Below are 15353 nucleotides of genomic sequence, written 5' to 3'. Positions count from 1 at the left end.
GCGAGCTAAGGCTTCGTTGGATTATTATTAGAAGTGCAGAGATTTATTGATTATGTCACATGATGAGCCCGGTGGATCCTGCACAGACAGTTCCTGGAAATAACTGCGCTGCCTCAGAGTTCCTGCCGCATGGAAACGCTTCACGATGACAAAAACAAAGACAGAAGGAAGCGGATCGGACCGTTTATCGGCTGTTCAAGATGCCTAGCTAGGAGCTAGCTAGCCTAGCTAAGATGGTATTCCACGGACTAATCATATTCTACGATCAATCAGTGGAGACGTCACCTGCAGACAGCGCTTTGTGACGCCTCTGGCTGCCAGATGGGGGCGATGGGACATCGATGAGCGTCATGTGGTCGAGTCTGATTGGATGAACATTGACATGAGACAGTAAGGCCTCCTCTTCCTGTTCGCCTCGCTATGCAGAAGAATAAGGATCATAGAAATTCTGTTTTCATCTTAAAGCCTCCTAAAAAACTGGAAAAATATCTACAGAATATTCTTCTTTGTTTGTAAATACATCAGAGGAGGAAACAACAAAAAGTGCAGGTTCAGAACCAGGAGCCACGTTTAATCTGGAAATCATACAAAAGGAGTGAAAAAGGTGGAAAAGGAGCCACAGTTCAGAATAAATAAAGCAGGTCGTCGTCGTCGTCGTTGTTGTTTGGGGGGGGGAGACAAACAGGAAGGAACAGAGTGAAAGTAAACAGCTGTACTCATCCACTGCATCATATGATTAAAGCACTACAGACCGAGCCTCAGTCTCTACATATGCAGCGGTGCGCTACGTTAATAAATCATGTACACAAAGGAAACCCCGCCCCCAGCTATCACATCTGCATAGCAAAACAAAAACAAAAGAAATAAATAAAATAAGACAGAGAAACGTCTTCAACTCAACCCGGTGGCTACTGTTCGTTCTCTAAAAGATAATACACAAGTAGTTGTGATGCAAGACTTGTTATTGTTGTTATTATTATTATTATTATTATTATTACTTTTTTGTTTGTTTGTTTTGTTTTTTAGAAAAAAATCTTCTTGAAGCGCACTTCCTACTTCCTGTTGGTCCGGTGCTGCCGTCAGAGCGGGCGGTTAGTCGTCGTCTTCGTCAACCACAGGGTCTGTGTCCCAGCACGTGATGTCAATCTCTGCACACAGACGCACACACAGACACACACACAGAGACACACACAGACACACACACAGAGACACACACACAAACACAGAGAGACACGTTTGTTTACAGAACAAAGATCAATGGAGGACGTGTTGAGGACGTGTTGAGGACGTGTTGAGGACGTGTTGAGGACGTGTTGATGTCGGTTTCTCACCTGGCGGCTTGTTATAAAAGACCGGTGCAGGTTTAGCTGAGGACTCCTCTGATTGGCCGAACTCTTCTTCCTGTGATTGGCTGAAATAACCCTCGCTTGCCTGGAAGTGAGTGAAAACAAAACATCAACAAACAAACAAAAACGAAGGAACAGGAAGTGTGTGAATGACGCCATCGTCTGACCTGAGTGCCCTCCTTCAGCAGCGTCTCCCCGTTGGTCATCAGCAGCTGTCCCTCGTCCAGCTCCGCCCCCTCCCCAGACGCATGCTGCAGTGCATGCTGGTAGCTGAGGGTCATCTGGTCAGAACTGGTCACATCCACCAGGCTGGTGGGGTCGTCCTCGGCGGCCGAGCAGAACGTCCCGTCCGCCATCTCGTCGAAGCTGAGGAGGGGCTGAGGGCGGCCGCTGGCGGCACTGGGCGGGACATCATCGTGGAGGACGTCTCCCATCAGGTCTACCAGGTTGGAGGACCGGGAGGTCCGAGCGGTGTCGGCAGGAGGGGCGGGGGTGGTGTCCCACAGCTCAACCAGACTGTCCGTCCCAGAGTCCCACGCAGAGAAGCCGGAGGAGTCGCGACTCTGCGGGGCGACGCTCTGCACGGGCTTGGTGGGCGTCGACTCCTGAACCGGAGGTTTCTGCTGCTGCGGCGGCACCGAATCTGCAGAGGAGTCCATGTGGTCATCCACAGAGTTTATGACTCTGACCTGTCTGTAGCATGGGTAATGCTAAGCTAACTCATAGTCACGGTTTCAGTGCTGCAGGAAGAAGCCACGCCCCCTCTTACCCCACTCGTCTCTGCTGTCCTCCTCCTCCTCCCGACTGGAGTCCTCTTTGATGGGCGTGGTGACTATCTTAGGGATGGGCGACACGGCGGCCATGCCGCGATCTGTGCCCGCTTCGTTGTCATGGTCGCCTGCGGGGGACAGAGCGGGGGAGAGACGATCTCACAACGACGTCACAGAGAGAGGCGTGCTGAAGGAGCACAGACCCTCAGGACTTCAGTTAGAGGAGTCTGTGCTACTTCAACACATTAACAACGTCACAGAGACGTCACATGACCAGATCACATGACCAACACATGGTGGCCTCATGGCCCGCCCTTCAGATGCAGAGAATCCTCCCAGAAACCTCCTGCAGTCTGAACAGCAGATTTAAAAGTCATCAGACCCCGTCGGTCCTCATCCAGACCCACCAACCCCCTGAACCCCGAGCTGCTGCTTTCACTGCACCTCTGGTAATACTGCAAGGGTTAAGTAACATATACATGTACATATACATAATACTGTAAATCCTAATCTGGGGAGAATATAATTTAGTAATTTTAGGGAAATTATGAGGAAGAAATTTATGAGCAGAAATAAAATGATGAGAAAATATGATCTGAACCACACAGACTTCATGATGCGTTCAGGGGGCCGTCAGAAAACAGAGTTTCAGTTCTGCATTTCACAGTCAGCAAGGGGTTCTGGTGTTGAGAGGGTCCGCCCACAGATTCACGTCCACCATGAAAACGCTTCATGCTCGTCACAGACACCTGTCAGTCACGTCGCTCTGCAGTGTGGATTCAGCTGCTGTCACCAACATGCAGCAACAACAACAACAACAACAACAACACACTGGAGACCATGACAGCGGCCCGCGTGGGTTTACACATTCACCTCAGCACTGTCGGCCATTTTCCAAAAACATGTCAGAGCCCCTGTGCAGACAGGTGAGTCTTTGTTCTGTTTCTGAGATTACCGCCTCAACTCGAGGCCAGAGGACTCAGCCCTGACGTTACTCTGTAGAACCCCACAGAACCCCACAGAACCGGTCTGCAGGCTGTGAAAGCAGAAATCTCAGACAAACACACAACCGCCTGCACAGGGAGCTGCCACCAGGGGGCTCTATTCTGATCATTTAGAGAGAACAAACAGAACTGCAGTTCCTCCAGGGGCCACTGGAGGCTGGCTCCACAAGAGAGCCAGAATCTAATGGTGCAGGGAACTGACCCAGAACACATTCATCCTGTAGAGGGCGCCCTTTGCATCTTCAGGGCTCCAATCTATGATGCTGTGTTGACCCTCATTTGGTTCTGACCAATCAGAGCCTTGTGAAGAAGTGATGTCAGTCCTCTGCACACATGCTAACTGCTACATGCTACATCTCAGCAGCTTGTTGAGCTTCCTCTGATCTGATTGGTTGAAGTTTGTGACTGACAGACGGTTCATCCAATCAGCTGCTGAGCAGTGCCTGAAGATTAAAATATGTTCTCTGTTGTGGATCGATTTGAACATTTATTGATTAAACATCAGCCTCTTCCTGCAGGTGGAGAGTGGCCAGCAGTGAGCCACCGTCATGGTCTTCAACCATCACTCAAACACTGTCCAGTACACTGATGACAACCAACAGCATCACACACACACACTCACAGGTTGGTGAGTCGGTCAGGAGGAGTGTGTGTGTGTGTGTGTGTGTGTGTGCAGTCCAGGATCAGAGGCATGAGAGGAGGGTAAGAGGTAACACACACCAGTGAGAGTCAAAGAGCTCAGATTAAACAGCACAGAAACATCCACAGGAAGACCCGACGGGACCACAGCTAGAGAATGGAGACTGAAACCGACGACACACAACTACACACAAACGACAGACCGCTCTGTCACAGCCAGAGGCCTCCGCAGCCACGGCGCCTCAGAGCTGCTGCTGAGAGCACGCCGGCAGACGTCCTGTGTGGTGCTGACCTGCGGTCAGACAGAAGCTGTGAGCTGCGGCCTCTGAGGTCCTGACGGCTGGCGGTCCAGTCCGAAGCGCCACCTGTCAGGACCTCAGAGGCTCCACGTGAAACATCTGAGCTAAAGGGCGAAGCAGGCGTTCTTCTATATTTTCCTTACTATCAACAAATCCCATTAAAAGACCAAAACAAACAATGTGCACTCTAAAAACTGCAACCCAGTGCTGGGCTGAACGGGGACTGACCCGAGGACTGGATTCACCCGGGTTGATCCAGGATGTAAGGTTTGATGATGTAAGTCATAACCAGTTAGCAAGGAGTCACATTAGCTAGGTAGCTACCTTGCGACACATAGGAAAGTTGGCAAGGGAGCTAGCTAGCTATAAAAATATATATTATAAATTATTTGCTGGGAAAATTAGGACACGCCCCTGAGTGCAAGATGAGTCATCGTTTTTTTATTGTTTCACAAAATTCCATTAGAAATGAGAGTGAGATCTGCTGGGCCTGATACTGAGCTAACAGTAACGTTTACTCCAAGACACATTGTACAGTAAAACTTCTTGAGAAGGTCATAAAAGATAAAAAGTTGGCTGTAGCTCCATCTTTGCATCAAGTAAACAACAGAAATCTGTGGTGGCTGTGAAGCACCTGTCCAGGCAGCAGAGGGCGGTCTGAGCTACTCTTCCTCACTGCACAAAACTACAGGCTCAGAAACCATCCGGCTACACGTATTCTATCTAAAACAGGAGGAACGGCTCTGGGACTGTTTCCAGCGGCGGATTAATATGCATTTCCTGTGTCAGTGTGCTTGGGTCTTTTCATGGGATTTGTGGACAAGAAGAAACATACAGAAAATGGTCAGGTCACTCAGGTGTGAGCATCAGCTGCTTTAAAAGATGGAATGAAGAGGAGGCTGTTGTTCTGTCGGGGCGGAGGGCAGGTTGGGGGGGGGTGGTTTTGGTGGAGGTGATGGGGGGATTTTGTCGTGGGGTGGTGGGGGTGCTGTTGTTTGGATGTGTTGGGGTTCTACGTCAGAGATGGAGATGATGAAGCTGCATGTGTGGCTGATCTTTGATGGAAACACTGCAGTTCCTCAAACTGCCACTAGAGGCTGGCTGTCAAAATGAGTCAACCACTGCAGACTGTAGATACAGATGGAGGAACGCGTGTGATGTCACTAAACAGTTCTCATGAAGCTCATCGTCGAGGCTTCAGCAGCCATCTTGGGAGAGTTGGTTATTCCAAACATGGTCACAGAGGTGGAGCCTGAGCGGGGGGGTGGGGGGGGGGGGCCTGTGGGGGTGGACTCACTTTTGGAGCGAGCCCCCAAAGGGACGCTTCCTTAGAATCCAGCGCAGATGTGCAGTTCCTCCAGCGTGCACTAGAGGGCAGGCTTCAAAAAGGAGTCAGTCCCCACAGACGTCCATGTTAACCTGCTCACAGCAGACCAGGAGCTTCCTGCCTCTGTGTCCTCTGGCTCCGCCCCTTTGCCCATATTTGGATTACCTGGGACTACAGTGACCTTGGTTTTTCCAACATGGAGGTGGCCGGAGCCTCCACACTAATTTTAAGGCCTTTTTACAAAAGGTTTGAGGACATTTCCTCCATTTTCTGGGTTACCATGGCGACCAGTCAGCATGCACCAGTACCTGCTACAGTTACAGAGCTTACAGTGAACCACATGCAGCTTCATCCTCTGTTTCTCCTCTGTGGGGCTGGTGTTTGGAAAGACAAATGTCCGTCTGTCGTCTTCTTCTGCTGGTTATCGGTCATGTGCTGTACCTACCGGCTGCAGCGGCGGGCTGCGTCCGTGCGTGTGGCGGGGTGCGGAGGGGCGACACGCCCCGCAGGGGGGGAGTCGGACTGGGACTGCTGGGACTGTGCTGCTGCTTCAAGAACGGGCTGTCCAAACGGCCTGGCGACACACACAGGCGCGCACACACACACACACAGTGCAGTCACAAAGACACACACAGACAGACACACAGCATGGAGACGAAGCGACGCAGGACAGAGAGGTGTGAGGACGATGGACAAGACAGGAGGAGGACAGCGTTTAACCAATGAAGAAGAAAGAGGCGATGGAGAGACAAAGAGAGGGAGAGAGAGAGAGAGAGAGGTTACTGACTGCAGACAGGAAGCTGTTAGACAGACCGGAGAGCTGACGGCGTTCTCCTCCTCTAACATAATGTCTCCAAGTCATAAACACCAGAAAAGAAAAGCCTCCATTCTTCTTCTCTGTTATAAATAACAGCGAACATAAATCAGAAACACCCCCGAGTCACGACAGTTCGCTCGGACCCCCCCCCCTGTCTGTTCGCAGCATGTTGACACTGTTCATACGTCAGTGCAGCCGCTCGAAGCTGGAGTCAGCCTGCGGCTAACTAAGATGGAGGTCTGCAGCCTGTTATATTCTGAGTGGATGTTACGACAGAAAGAAACCAACGAGGATCCTGTCTGAGGACACGAAGACAACAGAGTGACCCAACACGAGAGACCAGCTGAGAGCTGGAAGGGGACAGGGACGCAGACTGATGCTGAGCTGTTGTTGTTGGAGTAGTAAGTGATAAACTGTTAGCTTAGCTTCTGTGTTGTTGCTTTAAGGCGTCCTGTTTATCTGCAGCCTGTTTGAATCTGAGGGTGAGCAGCACACACAGGTAAACACTGCACTGTGTGTGTGTGTGTGTGTGTGAACAAGTGAGGGAGTGTTAGACATGTGGACGTGTGTGTCTGGTGTATTTGTCCCCCTGCAGTCAGTGATGGGGCCGCTCCACAGGAGGCTCCAGAGCATGTGTCCCATCGAACTCTTCTGTGCGATAAAGTTTTCTCAAAACACAACAACAAACTTATTTTAAGTGACGCTTTGCCCGGAGGGGAACTGTGACAGGCTGAGAGGCTGCAGGCCGTCTCAGAGGAGACTGTTGGAGAGCTGATGGTAACAAACAACAAGCAGAGGGGAGGCGGTGGCCTCCGTCAGGCTGTGAGTCCAGCAGAGGACACCTCCATCAGCAGCTTCAGCAGAGCTGATCTTTCTGCAGAGCTCTTGAAGCTGCAGCCGCCTCGCTGAGGTTAAACCAGCAGCAGCTCTGATGTGTGTGTGTCTGAAGGTGTTTACCGGTCCTGTGGATGGAGACGGGCGAGGTGTCCACGCTGATGGTCATGGCTCTCTCCTTCTGCTTGAAGAACTCCCGCGGGTTTCCTGACCGCTGAGCGATGATGGCCTTCGCCTCCTGAAGACACAAACAAACAAAAGAACGATTACAGGAGCTCTGTTTAAAGACTGATCCACAGAGTCATTCAATGTCCTATCAAGTTTCAGAATAAAGTCACAGAGACAAAGACTATTCTCTTTGTCCTTCCTCCCTGCTGCTCCTCCTCCTCCTGAGGAGATCAGTGTTATTTTGGTGTCAATCATCAGACTGACCTCTACCTCAGTCGCCTTCTTGTCCAGGTTCAGGTCCTCGATGCTCAGCTCTGCTGCCTGCAGAGGAAAACACACACTCTGATTAATCCAGGGTCCATGCTGCCGCCAGCAGGGGGCGTCAGAGACCATGTGTTTCACAGTTTACAGCAGGAAAAAAGAAAAATGACGGAAAGAATTCACTTTTATCTACAAATCTAGAAACTGGTTCCATTTCAGTGCTCAGCAGGAGGAAGAGGATCACTGCCGAGACGCTCCGTCTGAGAGACAAACTTTATTAACTAATCAGAGACATCTTTGTTGAAGTGATGTTTCCATTTTGTAATATTAAGCTCTGCTTCAACCATGCAAGGCACTCCTCCTCCTCCTCCTCCTCCTCCTCCTCCTCCTCCTCCTCCTCCTCCTCCTCCTCCTCCTCCTCCAGCACTTCCTGCCTCCTAGAGGACGCCGATGTAACCGCTGTGTTTATCAGCTCGCTGTGAGATTAGTGGCGCAGCAGGCAGCTGATTGACTTTCTCCTGTAACGCTGCCGTCACACGTGCTGCCATCACCTCTGTGTGTCAGCGAGACTCTTCTTCTGATTCTTGTTCAACTACAGAAAAACAGGAAACACACTCACGATGGTGGTCTGGTTCCGCAACCTCTCTCTGGCCTCCTCCTCCTCCTGCATCTTCTTCCTGCAGACACAGAGCTGGTTGGCGAGGCTCCGGTCACACTGATGATCCGGGTTTCTCTCTCCGCCTACCTGTGCTCCTCGATCTGCCGCTCCCTCTCCCGGTACCTCTTCTCTCGGTTCTCCTGCTCCTTCTTCTCCAGCTCCATCCGCTCCTCCTCAAAGCGCTGCCGCTCCTCTGCCACCTTCTTCTTCTCCTCCTCCTTCCTCAGCTCCTCCTCGCGCTGCAGACACAAATCAATTAGAAGTAAGGAACAAAGGCTGTAAGGAAAAGATTAATCAATCTAATCTATAGCCCTGATTGGATCCTCTTCAGTTATATTTATTGTGTAGTCACTCTCAGAGTGCATCGACGTCTGGTTCTCATTAATGTGTGACTCCTGACAGGCTGGAGGTCCTGCGGCTCGCTGGAGCTCGCTGTCGGTCTGTGTTTGCAGTGAAGCAGCCAGCAGCGACGTGCGACTTTGTTTGTGACTCCAAATGTCACCGAGACCCACAACGACCACACACAGTGTAAACATTCCACAGTACAGAACTTCACAGAGCGGCAGCAGCGCCGCGAGGACAGGAGGCACCTTGGCTTTCTGCCAGAACTCCTCCCTGTTGATTCTCTTCATCTCCACCTCTGCGTTGGTCTTCTCGTACACCGTGCCCTGCACCACGACACACACACAGAAACACAGAGATCAGCGGCCATGTTGTTGCATAAACAACAGGTCAGAGGTTTACTTCCTGGTCTGCTGGCGGAGGAACGTCGTGTTCTGAACAAACAGGGTTGCTTTATTACAGAAAGAATAACTGCTGTGTGTCTTCGTACCACGTCTCCGTGCTCCTCATCACGGGTCTTCAGTCGGGTCAGGACAGGGCTCGCAACTGCCGTCGTCCCATTGGTCAGCCGCTGCCCGATGGCTGAAGGGTCGATGTCTTCCAGACTGCTGGCGTTGACGGTGACCTCCACACCCTGAGAGAGAGAGAGAGAGAGAGAGAGAGAGGAGGAAAGATGAGCTGATGATGAGGAGGTTTTGGTCATTTTTGTGTTAAGACAGCATTCATGTTTTTCCCATAACTCTGTGTTACATACAACCGTACGTAACTTTTAAGTTTATTTCTTCCAAAATGTGTGAATTTTCTGTCTAAAAAAGTTTTTTTATAATTGCGTGTCTTTATTTTCAAAAAATGTGCGAAATTATTCTCAATAATCTGTTTGTTCCTCCCCCGTGGGATTTTATGCATTTTTCTTCTCACATGATCCAAACACAGCACTATAGATGCAAAGCACTTTATCTATTAGTCAAATATAGTGTAACCAAACATGGGCGTGTCTTCTCTAACATACGAGTGTATATGATCTATAACATGTGTTTAATACGTGTTCAGTGTGAACGACTAACAACATCAATAAAACTGCAGGGATGCCTGAAAATGGATCCACGGCCATCGAATGTGGAACACTGCGTGTGTGTGATGCTGTGTGGGAGAGAGAACTGCCACTTAGTGTAATGACACTCCACCACACATATACACACACACACACACACACACACACACACACACACACACACACTCAGCTCAGAGCTCTCAGCGATGCTTTTTGTCACACACACACACTTGTTGGCTCTTTGATCCTCCCACAGGTTTAAATGTGCTGCAGCTTCCTCAAACGTTCTGACAGGGTTTAAACTCTCTTCACTGCGGCCTCCTTGAAGCGGTGGGATGATTTAATCACATGATGACAGCCCCACATCACACTGGTTTCTATGGCATCACCAAAAAGTCACCGTTCATCATGGCCCGCAGATAGAAAGGCAGGAAATTCTCCACTTTCTAATGAGCTTTGAATGCATCATGTCTGCTCTCTCCTCTATTACATGTCTGAGTCAAGGTGCTTGAAATATTTTGTGTTTGCACAAAGAACTCCTCACCCCAAAAGTCATCAGAATAACTCATTAACAATAATAATAATAACTAGAAAAGGGTCTGATTGCTGCAGCTGAAGCATTGCTTTGATGCTGATGTGAAGGATTGATCTGAACTGATGGAGAATCAGAGCAATTCAGAGCTTCGTATGCCTCTGTGTGTCAGCCTGTCACCATGGTAACAGCAGAGGAGACCTCAAAGACCACTCCAACTTTGAGAGCCTGGCGTGCGGAAACGATTCGGATAGTTTGATAGAGCAGCATCTAATGAGCGTTTTAAGACTAAACCGGAGTCTGTAGCTTGAAATTTGTAGGAGGAGATACATTTGGCAGATGATACGAAATTGCTTAATATTTGAAAAACTATATTTTTTAAAAAAAAACTTGAAGTTGACCCGGAATGTCCTCCGTGAGATGAACATTTTGATAGTTGAATGGCTGAAATCGGTCAATGTGTGCTGAAGATACGCTGCACCAAAAAACGTATGGAAGAATCCTCAGCACCCAGCAGGAAGCCATGATGGAGTCACATGGTCACAGCAGTCACATGACCAACACTCAGAGAGTCTGTCTGACCTGCAGCTTCCTGCGGCTGATTTCTGTCTGAATAACTCATTAGGCTCAGAGAGGATGAAAAACTGTGGTGTGTGTTTCTGACCTGGAAGAAGTCTGCGATGGTGGCGACATGGCTGGCACAGGCGCACTTCCTGGCATCCGGCACATCGTCTCCGACCTGACAGACAGTGAGAGGAGACTCATTATACAAAGAAGCAGAAGAGCGTCCGACGAGTCCGTCCACATGTCCCATTGTCCTGCCGGTGAGCGGACTCCTGGAGGGCAGCGCCTCCTCATGCTGCTCTCATCAGGAGCGTTTGTTCAGCCACTGAAGCTGATCACAGCTCATTCACAGACACACAATGCAAACACTGTAAGCAGCAATTACACTCTCATCTGAATACACTGCAGAACATCTGTGTGTGTGTGTGCATGGCTCTCTCTGGTTCGGCTGCTCTTCTGTGTGTTCATGTCACATCCTGTTGGACTCCTGAGGCTCCTTTATCCTCCTCGTTGTGTTTCTCGCTCTGCAGCTCTTACAGGATGTTTTCTCTCTTTCTAGATCGTTCTGATAAGGATGTGATTTGTTCTTGGGACTCTATGAATGTCTGAGCTTAGAGTTATTTCCATTCCTCTCTGAGAGGTTGTGAAGCTCATCAGTGGAGGACAGATTTGTTTAAAGTGACCTCTCTCTAGGGGGCGTGTGAGCTGCAGCTGTTGTTGCTCTCTCTGCCTGCAGGTGGCGACATGCTCTTCTCTGCAGTAGCTGCTGAGTCTTCAGATCGGACTGAACATCAGTGCCACATTAAAAATGTGCTGTAACCCGAATGACTGACACAGTGAAGGACACTGCTGTGTGTGTGTGTGTGTGTGTGTGTGTGTGTGTGTTGCCGGTGACTCACCCAGTTGATGAGGATGTATCGTGGCAGACTGGCGGCGGGCTCCTTCAGGCTGCAGAAGCCGTACATCACCCGGCCGCTGTCAAAGGTCAGTGTGATCTCAGCCAGGCCGCCTCCTGCACCACAGAAGAAGAAGAAGAAGAAGAAGAAGAAGTCATTACAGATGCAGACATGTGGCCATCACATCAGATCAGGCGGTGGCCTGCAGCTCCTCTGAGGTTTATGATGCACAAACTGTGTTTCCTTCAGTCGCTGATGAAATATTCATCCCTGAGCGCTGCAGACAGGAGGAGGCAGGAGCCCACAACAAAACACGAGGTGGGACTGCAAGAAACACAACAATTCCATCAGTGCTAGAGACAGCACCCTCTGGTGGCCTGAAGAGGAGCCTGACCTGAACGTCTTCATGTAAAGAGGGACAGCAGAGAACATTTCTGTCTTTTAACCTTAAGTTAAACTAAGGAGCTGTAAACTCCCATGGTGCATTTCAGCCAGAAAAAAACCTGAAGAGTCAGAGTCCATCCTGGATGACTTCAGTAACCATGGCAACGCAGTGAGATGCTTCTTTTCCGAGGCCCCTTCGATGCATCACAGCAGAAATGTTTAAAAACTATCTACTAAGACCAGAACTTAGTTTCATGCTCCTCGGTGATATGTATCATATCCCGGTGTGAGAGGCTCAGGAAGCAGCCGCTCACACCGTCTGTGCTCACACACATACTAAAGGTAATGAATTAGTCAGAGGCGGTGTCGTCCCTCCGCCCTGCTGTGTTTACTCCATACGTAGATCTGCTAATTTATGTGTCACTGTTCACACCACAGCACACGGCTACACTCTGTGAGCAGCAGCATTAATGTGCAGCGGCCGCACTGAGCATCATTAACAGTCTGTTCAGACAGGAGACACAATGATGAGCATTTACAGCCCGAGGAGACACACAGACACACACAGAGAGACACACACAGACAGACACACACAGAGACACACAGAGACACACAGAGAGACACACAGAGACAGACACACACAGAGACACACAGAGACACACAGAGAGACACACAGAGACAGACACACACAGAGACACACAGAGACACACAGAGAGACACACAGAGACAGACACACACAGAGACACACAGACACACACACACACAGAGAGACACACAGACACACAGAGACACAGACACACACACACACAGAGACAGAGACACACAGAGACAGACACACACAGAGACACACAGAGACACACAGAGAGACACAGACACAGACACACAGAGACACAGACACACACACACACAGAGACAGAGACACACAGAGACAGACACACACAGAGACACACAGAGACACACAGAGACACAGACACAGACACACAGAGACAGAGACACACACAAACACACACACAGAGACACACAGACACAGAGAGACACACAGACACACAGAGACAGAGACACACACAGAGAGACACAGACACACACACAGACACACACACACACAGAGACAGAGACACACAGAGACAGACACACACAGAGACACACACAGAGACACACACACAGACACACACTCTCAGAGACACAGACACACACACACACAGAGCTTCATCACGCCGCAGTGGGCGGCCATTTTTAATGAAACAATGAAACTTCATTGCGGATGTGTGGAATGAAACGTTTACCTCCGCATGCTGCCAGCGTCAGGTCGTTACTGTCGTCCTCATATGTGTACAAGGCCCTTTAAAGAGACAGAGACAGACTGTTATTATACAATAACATTAAACACACTATAACAGACTCGTGAGTTAGAATGGAACACACACACACACACACACACACACACACACACACACACACACAGGAGTTTTTAGTATTATGAGTGACAGATTACACCTTGAGGTTGTCTTATGTTTGCGCTGATGTGCCTGATGATCTATGTTACCATGGCAACTCAGGGCCTAATACACAACATCTGCACAAACACACCCTCATGTATTCATACTCCTCTGACCTCCAGCTGAGGTTAGGTGAAGGTGACACAGATTACAGATTATCCTGCATCTTCAGATTGAGACCGAGCAGTAATCTGCAGGTCAACACAGGACAAAAAGCCAGGAGCGTCCTCAAAAGGCCAGAGCGTCTCTGTGGTCAGCTGGAGTACTGCAACACACACCGCTGCTCACCTCAGGTGTGTTCCAATACAGGCAGCCAGATGAGCAGCTAGCATGACACAAACATCTGATGCTGCACCTCAACCCCAGCTGACTCTCGCTGTGTCTCCATCAAATCAGCAGGATCTGAGAGGTGAAACCCAGCAGGAAATATGAAAGGCACGCTGGGATTGAGGCTAGAGAAATTACCATTTAATCTATCAGGGTTTAAACAGAGATTAGAAACACACCAGCAGGATTACTGAAGATTATTATTATTGACGTATAAAACTCTTCAAACTTTCAATCAGCACAAAAAGCTCCGAGCTGCTGCTGATCCACACGTATCAATGCAGAGTGTGGGTCTGTCTCTGGATGTGTGACTGTGACACACTACACAACGTTTACCAGCAAAGTCCACATTCTGTTTTACTGAGAGGTCATTTACACATTCAGTGTTTGTGTGTCCTCCTCCTCTCTGTTACACATTCCTCATACCTCTCTGTCCTGTTGTGTCTTTGTGTTTGTTTGGTGTGTGGCATGTTTCTGTGTTGTGCATGTGGGTGTGTAATCTGTGGGTGTGTGTCCTGTGTGTGTATGTATGTGTTTCACGCTCTGTGCTGTCTCTCTCTCAGTGTGTGTCTCTGTATGTGTTTCTCTCTCTGTAGTGTGTGTGACTCTTTGTGTAGTGATTGTGTCTGTGTGCGTTTCTGTGTGTGTCCCTCTGTGTGGTGTGTGTCCCTCTGTGTGGTGTGTGTCCCTCTGTGTGGTGTGTGTTTCTGTGTGTCTGTCTGTGTCCCTCTGTGTGGTGTGTGTGTCTGTGTGTGTCCCTCTGTGTGTGTGTGTGTGTGTGTGTCCCTCTGTGTGTGTCCCTCTGTGTGGTGTGTCCTTCTGTGTGTGTGTGTGTGTCCCTCTGTGTGTCTGTGTGTCCCTCTGTGTGTCTGTGTGTCCCTCTGTGTGGTGTGTGTGTTTCTGTGTGTGTTCCTCTGTGTGTGTGTGTGTCCCTCTCTGTGTGTGTGTCCCTCTCTGTGTGTGTGTGTCGGGGATTACCAGCCGGGTCCAAACATGACCTCATGCTGTTTCAGCCTGAAGCGTCAGTCTGGCCACCGTCTGACTTTCTGCTGACCTCAGCTCTCCTCCTCCTCCTCCTCCTCCTCCTCCTCCTCCTCCTCCTCCTCCTCCTCCTCCTCCTCCTCCTCGGCTCATTCTGCTGAGTCACTCTGTGTTCCTCCATGTTGATGCTAACAGACTGAGATGCTACGTACTTCCTGTCAGAGAAGTCTGCATGTCTCTGACTGACGTTAGCTTTCTGTTACTTTGCTTTCTTTTGTGTTAGCATTCACACAACTAGCAGCTATTTTTAGCATCACAAAGATCAGTTAGCCAGGTCTTTTGCTAGCATTTGAAATTCACATGGTCAGCTGAGCTAGCCACTATAGCATTGTGGCTAGCATAACATAGCATATTGATTTGATAGGGCATTTCTATCAATAGATAACCACTGCTACCGGATACAGGAGTTGGCCGGGGCTCTTGCTAACTTCAGATGCTAGCAGCTACATGCGGTCACTGGTTGCCGTTTTACTTTGACTCCTGTTAAGAAACGATTTAAATCAAACTCCATGATCTCAGTTTTTGGGAGCTTGGTGCTGATTGGACACAGAGACTGTGGTGATGATGTTCAGCACTGAGTCTGATGAGCTGATTAGC

At 49.5% G+C, this 15353-nt stretch overlaps 1 protein-coding gene across 3 annotated transcripts in view; it reads right to left on the bottom strand.

Annotated features, from left to right (window-relative positions):
• Positions 1-15353, bottom strand: part of dbn1 (drebrin 1) — a 57968-nt gene that overhangs the window by 772 nt on the left and 41843 nt on the right. For 2 of the 3 annotated variants that reach the window (XM_028421313.1, XM_028421311.1), the window contains 13 exons: positions 13176-13231; positions 11512-11624; positions 10713-10787; positions 8956-9099; positions 8714-8791; positions 8211-8362; positions 8085-8142; positions 7469-7525; positions 7160-7274; positions 2116-2244; positions 1514-1989; positions 1332-1431; positions 1-1148 (listed from right to left, as the gene is read on the bottom strand). The exon at positions 1-1148 is cut by the window's left edge and continues 772 nt beyond it. In XM_028421313.1, the coding sequence (XP_028277114.1) occupies positions 1093-1148; positions 1332-1431; positions 1514-1989; positions 2116-2244; positions 7160-7274; positions 7469-7525; positions 8085-8142; positions 8211-8362; positions 8714-8791; positions 8956-9099; positions 10713-10787; positions 11512-11577 (1506 nt within the window). In that variant the 5' untranslated portion in view covers positions 11578-11624; positions 13176-13231 and the 3' untranslated portion in view covers positions 1-1092. The remainder of the gene's footprint in view (positions 1149-1331; positions 1432-1513; positions 1990-2115; positions 2245-7159; positions 7275-7468; positions 7526-8084; positions 8143-8210; positions 8363-8713; positions 8792-8955; positions 9100-10712; positions 10788-11511; positions 11625-13175; positions 13232-15353) is intronic. The other variant, XM_028421314.1, reaches the window with a different exon arrangement.

Source organism: Parambassis ranga, chromosome 14 (genome assembly GCF_900634625.1).
Source record: "Parambassis ranga chromosome 14, fParRan2.1, whole genome shotgun sequence".
NCBI lineage: Eukaryota > Metazoa > Chordata > Actinopteri > Ambassidae > Parambassis > Parambassis ranga.
The sequence above is the reverse complement of the archived record's forward strand: the minus strand, read 5'-3'. Positions and strand labels throughout refer to the sequence as shown.